Consider the following 12,321-nt stretch of genomic DNA (forward strand, 5'->3'; position numbering starts at 1 on the left):
AATAAAGATTTAAAACTGAAAAATTTCAAAACACTTAATGAGATTCAAATCCACAAGCTGTCACATGTCAGGCATGTACGTTAACCGTTCATTGTGCAACCAGTCTGTATAAACCTCCTTTTAGAAAATGGCAGCGCATCATGCTACATTGTCTCAAAAATCATGGAATTAAAGAGCGAGTAGTTTAAAAGTAAGAGGGAGAGAGGATAGGAAAAAACCCCCATGTGTATGAACACATAATCTGTCTGTAAATACTGGAAAAAGTAAAGTGTGTTTATTCACCATATAGTTGAGGCATCGAGCGGTCAACAGCCTCATAAAGAAAATTTTTAAAAAATTAAAATCGTTGCTGATCTTTTTGACAGTTTTCTTCCTTGAAACTAGGTAACAAAAAGATGTACACACACGAGATCAGGTCTTGTTATTCCATACATTCCATTGGTGAACTTCGGAAGTAGTTGTTTGGAGTTTTGTGTTATTGTTTGTATTACCTTGACTGAGTTACTAATTCAGAAAGTATTCAGTTTGCCAATACCATTGTACAGTGATTGGATGGATATTCGTTGGTCTTCCATCAAGCATTGTCTAGCTTGCTCATTGGATGTCACAAGAGTGAATATGATAGCTGGTGTTGATCGAGAAGTACGAATTAAATGGTATGAAACTGGGGTGAAGAGGAGTGTAAGGTTTCAGCTGGGTGTTTGGGAGAGGGGCGGGGGCAAGGAATGGAATAATCTAATTTAGATGAAAACATGTAACATTGTTATTGTTTATCTGTTGGTTATTGTTGTGGTCTTCAGTCCTGAGACTGGTTTGATGCAGCTCTCCATGCTACTCTATCCTGTGCAAGCTTCTTCATCTCCCAGTAACTGCAACCTACATCCTTCTGAATCTGTTATGAGGTGATTATTCAACTTGGGGAAATTTGCTTGCAGGCTGAAGTGCTAACTAATGGTGAGAAGTAAAAGCAGTAGTTGCTGTGTACTTGTATATAAAACCTGATTCAGAATAGATAGATTTACTATGAATGGTGAACAGCTGGGAAGAGAGAACGTCACTGGGAAAACCTGATGTCTGTCAAAATGAAGATATCCTTAATTGTTCTGTCAAATAACTTGTAGTTCAGTGCACAATATTCACAAGCAAGAGCAAACGAAGAGGTGTGTGTTCAAAAACAAACCATCTCAGTTTATTCTTGGAAAATGGGAATTGAGGTTCAGTGAAAATGAACCTCTCAAGTCAACTTTGAATTCATGTGGTGAAAACATCATTAATGTGTCAGAGTAAGATGACAGGTTTTGCAAATCCTGAACCTTAGGGATGCTATCTCTCAGCATCCCCTGAAAAGATCAAGATATTGAGCCACCCTGGCCCTGTGTTCTTACCATTGATCAGCTGCACCGCGAAGGTGAAATGTCATCTCCAGTCACATAATTAGCAATGTTTGGAAGAGGGAGAGTCACATGCAAGACAATTCATGATACTTATCAGCAGATATACAACTATCCTTGAGCAAAATGTGCAGTGCAATATACATAACTTTTGTAGTTTTTGTGCTCTATGTGCAATATGGCTTCTTGCTTCAGGCACCATTAACTTTATAGGTGTGAACTTAGCATACAGTATGTGCTTGGTTCCTGTGTTTCAGATGGTTTCAGTATGTCCTACATTCTCCTGCAGTTGTTGATTAGAGAATGATTAATGTACTTCTTGTGTGAAGTTACTGCAATTAGTCCATGGGCGAGTTTTATGGTGGTTGTTGTGAAGTGTCATAAGGAGAATTTTTTTCATACTCGTGATCTGTGTATATTGAATTTCAGCAGTAAGTACAATGAATCCACCATAAATAAAATGCCTGCCCAGAAATTCCACTTAGAGGTCATCAGATAACTGTTTAACAGATTTCTCAAAGACGCTCACGTTAGAGTGCAAGAAAACCAACACATTAAGATATCCCAACAATAATTGAGCATTCAGATTGACACTACCTGAAGTTTACATCAACTGGTAAAGTGGGACGTGACAGGAGGAGAGGGGGGAGGGCTGGCTCATCGCATTCATTCTTTCCCTGTGTGCGAAGGCAATATATGAGAATTAAGCGAATGTGTGAAAATGCCATGTTGTGTGGTACCTTAACCTTGTTTTACAAATCAACACACAAAGGAACATTACTTAACCTTATTTTCGTATCATGATCATTTGTCTCACTGTGTTATTCTATTCTTTCAATGAAGCAGTTTTAAGTTTTCTTCCTGTGAGTTTCACTCATTTCACTGTGGTTATTTTACCTCATCTGTATTTCCATAAAATAAATGCCTTATTACATATACCATACTAAACAAGTTAAAACTAAGAACATAAAACATATTGAGAAAGAAACTGCTGTAAGTGTGGCATAAACTCTGAAGTAGAGGGAGTACTGAGCATGGCATACTCTTAAAATAATTACACCACAGGGACAAGCAGACACACGCAAAACAAACAGCCTCTCGAGATATTGGTGATTCTTGCACTGGACCACAGGCTGACATTGTGCTCCTGGTCATTGGACAGTGTAAAGGTTAATTTTTTTAATACCATTGCCCCTCAAACAGATATCAGGCCAGTTTATTTATTTGATAACAAGGTCGACAGGGCCTAATAATTAATTCAGTCTTTACTTTATCTGTGTTATCCTGTCACTAACAAAGACTCCTTTTAAATGCCATTTCAGTTCATTACTTGTACTTACAAACGCAGTTAGAAGTGCTTGTTTCTTTTTCTTCCAACTTCACAGGCATTGATTATTATCTAAATTCTATGCTATACACCCAGATAATGGAGCATTGCATGACAGCAAATAAGTAAATGAACTAAATGTCATATTGCAGCTTTTCAGTGCATTTAAAATTTCTTGTGTGCTCTTAAATAGATCATAAAGCCTTGGATTTTATGTCTCAAATGAATATAAAGGTGAAAGTCATAGGCAAATTAGATAAATGAAGTGTGCTAAAAATCAGTTTGCAGAACTTATGTGTCAAAGATATTATGGAAAGGAAAAAAAGCAGTTTGCTCATTTAAATTCAGTTGTTACACTCACAATATCACATAATATATTACAGGCACAGTTTCTTTCCTGACAGTATTTACAGTAAAGTGAGACGTGTTCACCAAGACAGTATATATATATATATATTGAAAACAAAGATTCCAAGACTTACCAAGCGGGAAAGCGCCGGCAGACAGGCACAATGAACAAAACACACAAACACACACACAGAATTATTAGCTTTCGCAACCGATGGTTGCTTCTTCAGGAAGGAGAGGGAAAGACGAAAGGATGAGGGTTTTAAGGGAGAGGGTAAGGAGTCAATCCAATCCCGGGAGCAGAAAGACTTCCCTTAGGGGGAAAAAAGGACAGGTGTACACTCGCGCGCGCGCACGCGCGCACACACACACACACACACACACACACACACACACACACACACACACACACACACACACATATATCCATCCGCACATACACAGACACATGCAGACATCTTTAAAGGCAAAGAGTAAGGGCAGAGATGTCAGTTGAGGCGGAAGTACAGAGGCAAAGAAGTTGTTGAAAGACAGGTGAGGTATGAATGGCGGCAACTTGAAATTAGCGGAGGTTGAGGCCTGGCGGATATCGAGAACAGAGGATATACTGAAGGGCGAGTTCCCATCTCCGGCGTTCAGATAGGTTGGTGTTGGTGGGAAGTATCCAGATAACTCGGACGGTGTAACACTGTGCCAAGATGTGCTGGCCGTGCACCAAGGCATGTTTAGCCACAGGGTGATCCTCATTACCAACAAACACTGTCTGCCTGTGTCCATTCATGCGAATGGACAGTTTGTTGCTGGTCATTCCCACATAGAAAGCGTCACAGTGCAGGCAGGTCAGTTGGTAAATCACGTGGGTGCTTTCACACGTGGCTCTCCCTTTGATCGTGTACACCTTCCGGGTTACAGGACTGGAGTAGGTGGTGGTGGGAGGGTGCATAGGACAGGTTTTACACTAGGGGCGGTTGCAAGGGTAGGAGCCAGAGGGTAGGGAAGGTGGTTTGGGGATTTCATAGGTATGAACCAAGAGGTTACGAAGGTTAGGTGGATGGCGGAAAGACACTCTTGGTGGAGTGGGGAGGATTTCATGAAGGATGCATCTCATTTCGGGGCAGGATTTTAGGAAGTCGTATCCCTGCTGGAGAGCCACATTCAAGGTCTGATCCAGTCCTGGGAAGTATTCTGTCACAAGTGGGGCACTTTTGGGGTTCTTCTGTGAGAGGTTCTGGGTTTGAGGGGATGAGGAAGTGGCTCTGGTTATCTGCTTCTGTACCAGGCCAGGAGGGTAGTTGCGGGATGCAAAAGCTGTTTTCAGGTTGTTGGTGTAATGGTCAAGGGATTCAGGACTGGATCATATTCTTTTGCCACGAAGGCCTAGGATGTAGGGAAGGGACCGTTTGATATGGAATGGGTGGCAGCTGTCATAATGGAGGTACTGTTGCTTGTTGGTGGGTTTGATGTGGACGGATGTGTGAAGCTGGCCATTGGACAGATGGAGGCCAACGTCTATGAAAGTGGCATGGGATTTGGAGTAGGACCAGGTGAATCTGATGGAACCAAAGGAGTTGAGGTTGGAGAGGAAATTCTGGAGTTGTTCTTCACTGTCAGTCCAGATCATGCAGATGTCATCAATAAATCTGTACCAAACTTTGGGTTGGCAGGCTTGGGTAACCAAGAAGGCTTCCTCTAAGCGACCCATAAATAGGTTGGCATACGAGGGGGCCATCCTGGTACCCATGGCTGCTCCCTTTAATTGTTGGTATGTCTGGCCTTCAAAAGTGAAGAAGTTGTGGGTCAGGATGAAGCTGGCTAAGGTGACGAGGAAAGAGGTTTTAGGTAGGGTGGCAGGTGATCGGCGTGAAAGGAAGTGCTCCATTGCAGCGAGACCCTGGACATGTGGGATATTCGTGTATAGGGAAGTGGCATCAATGGTTACAAGGATGGTTTCCAGGGGTAACAGACTGGGTATGGATTCCAGGCGTTCGAGAAAGTGGTTGGTGTCTTTGATGAAGGATGGGAGACTGCATGTAATGGGTTGAACGTGTTGATCTACGTAGGCAGAGATACGTTCTGTGGGGGCTTGGTAACCAGCTACAATGGGGCGGCCAGGATGTTTGGGTTTGTGAATTTTAGGAAGTAGGTAGAAGGTAGGAGTGCGAGGTGTCGGTGGGGTCAGGAGTTTGATGGAATCAAGTGAAAGGTTTTGTAGGGGGCCTAAGGTTCTGAGGATTCCTTGAAGCTCCGTATATATATATATATATATATATATATATATATATTACAAACAAAGATTCCAAGACTTACCAAGCGGGAAAGCGCCGGTAGATAGGCACAATGAATAAAACACAGAATTTCTAGCTTTCGCAACCGATGGTTGCTTCTTCAGAAAAGAGGGAAGGAGAGGGAAAGACGAAAGGATGTGGGTTTTAAGGGAGAGGGTAAGGAGTCATTCCAATCCCGGGAGCAGAAAGACTTCCATTAGGGGGAAAAAAGGACAAGCGGACACTCGCACACACACACACATATTCATCCACACATACACAGACACAAGCAGACATATTTAAAGGCAAAGAGTAAGGGCAGAGATGTCAGTCGAGGCGGAAGTACAGAGGCAAAGAAGTTGTTGAAAGACAAGATTTCATGAAGGATGCATCTCATTTCGGGGCAGGATTTTAGGAAGTCGTATCCCTGCTGGAGAGCCACATTCAGGGTCTGATCCAGTCCCGGGAAGTATCCTGTCAGAAGTGGGGCACTTTTGGGGTTCTTCTGTGAGAGGTTCTGGGTTTGAGGGGATGAGGAAGTGGCTCTGGTTATCTGCTTCTTCATGAAATCCTCCCCACTCCACCAAGAGTGTCTTTCTGCCGTCCACCTAACCTTCGTAACCTCTTGGTTCATCCCTATGAAATCCCCAAACCACCTTCCCCACCCTCTGGCTCCTACCAGTGCAACCGCCCCCAGTGTAAAACCTGTCCTGTGCACCCTCCCACAACCACCTACTCCAGTCCTGTAACCCGGAAGGTGTACACGATCAAAGGCAGAGCCACGTGTGAAAGCACCCACGTGATTTACTAACTGACCTGCCTACACTGTGACGCTTTCTATGTGGGAATGACCAGCAACAAACTGTCCATTCGCATGAATGGACACAGGCAGACAGTGTTTGTTGGTAATGAGGATCACCCTGTGGCTAAACATGCCTTGGTGCACGGCCAGCACATCTTGGCACAGTGTTACACCGTCCGAGTTATCTGGATACTTCCCACCAACACCAACCTATCCGAACTCCGGAGATGGGAACTCGCCCTTCAATATATCCTCTCTTCTCGTTATCCACCAGGCCTCAATCACCGCTAATTTCAAGTTGCCGCCACTTATACCTCACCTGTCATTCAACATCATCTTTGCCTCCACACTTCCGCTTCGACTTACATCTCTGCCCATACTCTTTGCCTTTAAATATGTCTGCTTGTGTCTGTGTATGTATGGATGGATATGTGTGTGTGTGTGTGTGTGTGTGTGTGTGTGTGTGTGTGTGTGTGTGTGTGTGTGTGTGTGTGTGTGTGTGTGCGTGCGCGTGTGTGCGCGTGCGCGAGTATATACCTATCCTTTTTTCCCCCTAAGGTAAGTCTTTCCGCTCCCGGGATTGGAATGACTCCTTACCCTCTCCCTTAAAACCCCCATCCTTTCATCTTTCCTTTTCCTTCCCTCTTTCCTGACGAAGCAGCCGCCGGTTGCGAAAGCTCGAAATTATGTGTGTGTGTTTGTGTGTTTTATTTATTGTGCCTATCTACCGGCATTTTCCCACTTGGTAAGTCTTGAAATCTTTGTTTTTAATATATTTTTCCCCTGTGGAAGTTTCTTTCTATTATGAAATTCATCTTTTACATTTTGTGTCATTCTGTTCCCAGAAGATGAAAGAGGTGATGTCCTCATGTTCCTGAGTGGTATGAGTGAAATCTCTACCATTGCTGAAGCAGCCCAGCAATATGCAGATAAAACACAGGCATGGATAGTGTTAACTCTGCACAGTTCCTTGTCACTTGCAGATCAGGATAAAGTAAGTCTCTCACGGAATTGACAGAAATGTTTCTGTGATACATAGATTCTGTGAAAATGATATAAAAAGAAATGTTGAATCCAAAATAAATAATTATTTGTTGTACCTATTTTTGTGCTTTCATCTGGAATATGAATAGCATTATGGAGTAACGACAATGTAGTAAAAGATAGGTAGCTACTTACCATAAAGATAATGCACTAAGTTGTAGACAGGCACAATTAAAAGTCAAATTGCCAGAGTCTGCCTGTCGTGTGTGCTTGCTTGTGTGAATGAATGGGGTGTATTTCTCTTTTTCTGGTGAAAGCCATGGCTGAAAGCTTATGTGTAAGTGCCTTTTAGTTGTGCCTGACTGCAACTTAAAGGGCTATCTTTACAGTAAGTAGCAATCTGTCTTTTTCTACATTGTTGATATTGCTACCTGGAGTTTGGATTGTTTGAATTATGGAGTGATGTGGCTCAAAGTATGTGCAAAAATGTACATTCCTCATGATAGTTTATGTAGATGAAGCTGAAATGAGGAGACAGAATATCTTCTTAGTACTTATCTTCAAGAGATAGAATTCCTAGTTCTTTCAATAGAAACACTTAAAGTAGAAAATAACAAAAATATAAAAATGATAGATTGCTACTCACCACATGAGGAGGTGTTGAGTCAGAGACAGGAACAATGAAAAAGATTGCTAAAAATTTTCATAAAAAGAAGCTTAAATGTTTAGACCTCTTTTCGTTTTGCCTGTCTGTAACTTAAAGCCTCCTCTTTGTGGTGGGTAGAAATCTGTCCTTGTCATATTGTTGTTATTCCATCCTGGACTTTCCATTGTTTGTTTACAGTAGAAAATACTAATCCTAGCTTCCAAAACTTGTATTGTTTACGTATATTGTTTGTGATAGGTTGGAGGGGGAGGAGGGGGACAAGAGGATATTCAAACCATATGTTGAGAGGGACGTATTTGTGAGGACAGAGGGAGAAAGATGGAGGAGATGGTGTCAAAAAGAGTTGGTGTAAGGCCCCATATGTATATTCATTAATGACCATCGGGTGACATTAATTAGTTATCAACAGGTGTGAAGTTTTGCTACAGGTAATAAGTAGCTAGATAACTTTATAAAACTATAATGATCATACCATTTTCAAAACTTCCATATCTGAAGAAAGAGCAAGCAAATCAGAAGAACACAAGATCAACCTATGACTAGTTTTCTTAGGATTACATTTCTGTGATTTCCAGTTTATAATATCAAACTGCACAGTTTTCTCTGCATGTTTGTTTTCTTATGGTATTTTTTAATTTGTCTTTCTTGTGTGTCTAAACTAAGAGGATCCAGATTTACACAACTCCATTTATGATAAATATGTGTGTTGTATCCAGGTGTTTGATTATGCACCAGAGGGTGTACGTAAGTGCATCATTTCAACCAATATTGCTGAGACATCTGTAACAATTGATGGTATTCGTTTTGTTGTGGACTCAGGCAAAATGAAGGAGATGAGTTATGATCCCATATGCAAAATGCAACGTCTGAAGGAGTTTTGGGTTAGTCGTGCAAGTGCTGAACAAAGAAAAGGGCGTGCAGGTAAGCTTATTATAGTTTTCTGGTTAGTCCTGATAAGATTCTAAGACAAACATGTTTTCCCTAAAAATCATAAATGTCGTGATTGAGAACTCACCTATACACCAGTGATCAAAACACTAATGTCAGTTTTATTTTATTGTTTTAATATTTGGTTTCATTCTTGTTCGTATTTTTACTATTGAAATTATTATCATTGTGAACATTATCAAAAACATTTTTGTGTCCATTTTGATAGTATTGTTAATTAACAGGGTGGTTTTGGGAACAAAGCTGTTTTTTCCATTTATGTACAAGGTGTACAACTTTGCTTCCACCATTTTTTCCCGAACATTTGAAGCTTTAATGAAACAAATTGGTTGCACATGTATCATTCAAAGTATTTTCCATCACTGGCCACTACTTTCTCCCATCTTTCACACAGTGTACGAGTCCCATGTCAAAAAAATTGATCATCTTTTGAAGCGATTAACGAATCGATCCAATTCGTAACTTCTTCATGAGATCGGAAGCATTGGTCATCCAGGCCATGCGCAACTGATCTAAACAGGTGATATCAGAAGGAGCAGTGTCTGGAGAATACAGTGGGTGGGGTAGGACTTCCCATTTTAACATTTCCAAATACGTTTTGACCTCTTTTGCAACGTGGGGTCGAGCGTTGTCGTGCTGCAAAATCACTCTATCGTGCCTCTCGCTGTATTACAGCCATTTATCTTTTAATGCTCTGCTTAAATGCCTTAATTGTGTTCAATAACAAGCACCTGTGATTGTTTCACTTGGTTTTAACACCTCATAGCACATGGTGCCGAGCTGCTCCCACCGAATGCAGAGCATGATCTTGAAGCCGTGAATATTCGGTTTGGCCGTTGATGTGGAAGCATGGCCGGGATATCCCCATGATTTTTTGCATTTATGGTTATCATAATCAACCCATTTTTTGTCCCTGATCACAATGAGATGCAGAAATCCCTTCCGTTTTTGCCTCTGAAGCAACTGTTCACAAACAATGTCAACATCTCTTGGTTTCAGCTCACACGGGACGCAAGTTCCTTCTTTCAGAATCATGCCCATAGATAGCCTTGAGACTTTTTTGAAATGGCTTGCTGTGTCACTCCCAATAATAGTGCCAATTCTTCCTGAGTTTGACAGGAGTCTTCACTTAGCAATGTCTCCAATTCTGCATCTTCAAAAACATTCTCTCTTCCACCACTATGCCAGTCTATAACGTTAAAATCACTGTTCTTGGACCGAGCGAGGTGGCGCATTGGTTAGCACACTGGACTCGCATTTGGGAGGACGACGGTTCAATCCCGTCTCCGGCCATCCTGATTTAGGTTTTCCGTGATTTCCCTAAATCGCTTCAGGCAAATGCCGGGATGGTTCCTTTGAAAGGGCATGGCCGATTTCCTTCCCCATCCTTCCCTCACCCGAGCTTGCGCTCCGTCTCTAATGACCTCGTTGTCGACGGGACGTTAAACACTAATATCCTCCTCCTCACTGTTCTTGAAGCATTGAAACCACTCACGACACAGTCTTTCACTAATAGCATCCTTACCACACGTACTTGAGAGCATTCAATGAGACTCAGCCGTTGTTTTCTTCATATTGAAACAAAACAGTAACACCTCCCACAAATGACGAGAATTAAACTCGTAAACTGACATTTTCAATCAAGAACTACTTTATGATGCAGACACAAATCGACTAGTGATTCAATGAGGTTATGTTGACCAAGGTCCAAGCCAACTGCTTGACCACTGCTTACCATTGTCGCCACCTATTGGCAAACGGCGGAAGCAAAGTTATACACCTTGTACAATATTTTGATAGCTGACCCAGTCATCTTTTTATGGTGAAACAAGCTGTGTTGTTTTGTGTACCAACTACCAGGACTCCAACCAGACTGTTAAGTATTGTTGGTGTCATAGCACTACAGTAAAACCCCATTTTTACATTTCCACACTTTTTACGTTCATTTTTTGTTGGTCCCAATGGAAGACGTATTCTCTCAATTAAGATTTTCATTCTTGGTTTGTTGGGTCATTGCTGCCTGTATTATAGGCTCGCAGTGTTTGGAAGCTTGGGAAAGTATATTGAGTCACTGCTTTAATGATAATCACAATCTGACAATAGTGACTCAAGTGGTGATCTTCCTTCTACTCATTGCATTGTATTACAGCAATTTTAATTTAATTTTATGATCATTTATACAAATAAACACTGCTTTTGAAGAGGGTTGTCTCTATAGTCTGCTTTTACGAATCGTTTTTACTTCCATGTGGAATACACTAATCCGTACTAAGTGTGCTGACTCAGGATGCTACATCCTGATGTCAGATGTAAACATTCCTTCTCAAAATGCTCCACAACATGATTGCAATTTCGACTCCCTTTCTCACCCTCAATATCCCTGAACCGAGTGGTCTTATCGGTAAGAAGCTGCAAATTTAGTGCCTCTTGTTCTCAGTTTACAAAGACTGCAAAGTATAGTGTTTTAATCACTGTTGTGTTACAAGTTTTATTTAGTGTGATTTTATAGTGATTATCAATAATGAGGCTCACATTAGAACATAAATATCGTTTTCATGTGGTTTCATGAAATACTTTTGGTTTCATGTTTTATTTACACCATTGGACATGATTGGAATGAAGAGGGAAGTCCTCACTCACATGCATTTGTGTGTACCAGCAATCAGCCACTGGTTCTGTGATTATCAAGAAGGCAGTTGCTGAGTGCTAACATACACAAACACACATTTCCTTCTTCATTCCAATTGTATCCAACTGTGTAAATAAGACACAGAAGCAAAAGACTTTTGTGAAACCACATTAAAAAGATATTAATGTTCTAATGTGAGACTTATTATTGATAAATGTTATAAAATTATGGTAAATAAAACTTGTAATACAATTCTCGTTAAAACACTAAAGTTGGCAGTATTTGTAAACAGAGGACAATAGGCATGAAACCAATAGCTTGTTCTGTTTCCTATGCTTTTCTGTATTTTATACTTTCCTGCATTTTATACTTTTTTGGGTCAGCACATAAAAAAGTGTAAAAAGGTTGTTTTACTGTATTTTTACCAAGTTTGATTTCTGTTGTTCACAACACCCTTGATGTTCTTTTGTTTTTCAGAGTCCACATTTTTATTCCATGAAATTTGCATTCTCTCGGCATTTTACAGCTGTGATGGACAAATAGCATTTTTTATGAAGTCTACTTTCTGAATCGTTGGAACTAACCACAGAAAAATTTGATGTTTATTTCACTGAACACTATGCATGTTTTCATGTCAAAAAATTTTCTGTGTGATGGAAAGTGTTATGAACATACTCAACGGCATGGCAGTAAGTAGCCGGTTATCTCCTGTTGTGGGACACTCATACAACAAGCACTTTGGAGCAAATGGACTAGCATCTAGTTACAGCTGTGTGTGTCTCTATCAATACAACGATGATGCTTTATGGCATGGCCACATGGAATGAAATAGCTTGAAGTCCCTAGGACATTTAAATTGATCCACCACAGTATGAAGTTTATGATGAAACTTTATAAATATGGCCAGCTACCTTTCTTAGACATGTTGGTTAAAAGGAAAATAAGCAGATACCTGGGAAAC

General features: G+C 40.9%; 1 protein-coding gene across 4 annotated transcripts in view; it reads left to right on the forward strand.

Moving 5' to 3' along the window:
- Positions 1 to 12,321, forward strand: part of LOC126339866 (probable ATP-dependent RNA helicase DHX34) — a 179,130-nt gene that overhangs the window by 65,606 nt on the left and 101,203 nt on the right. For all 4 annotated transcript variants that reach the window (XM_050001668.1, XM_050001669.1, XM_050001670.1 and 1 more), the window contains exons 7-8: positions 6,978 to 7,126; positions 8,500 to 8,704. In XM_050001668.1, the coding sequence (XP_049857625.1) occupies positions 6,978 to 7,126; positions 8,500 to 8,704 (354 nt within the window). The remainder of the gene's footprint in view (positions 1 to 6,977; positions 7,127 to 8,499; positions 8,705 to 12,321) is intronic.

Source organism: Schistocerca gregaria, chromosome 1, assembly GCF_023897955.1.
Source record: "Schistocerca gregaria isolate iqSchGreg1 chromosome 1, iqSchGreg1.2, whole genome shotgun sequence".
Classification (NCBI taxonomy): Eukaryota; Metazoa; Arthropoda; class Insecta; order Orthoptera; family Acrididae; genus Schistocerca; species Schistocerca gregaria.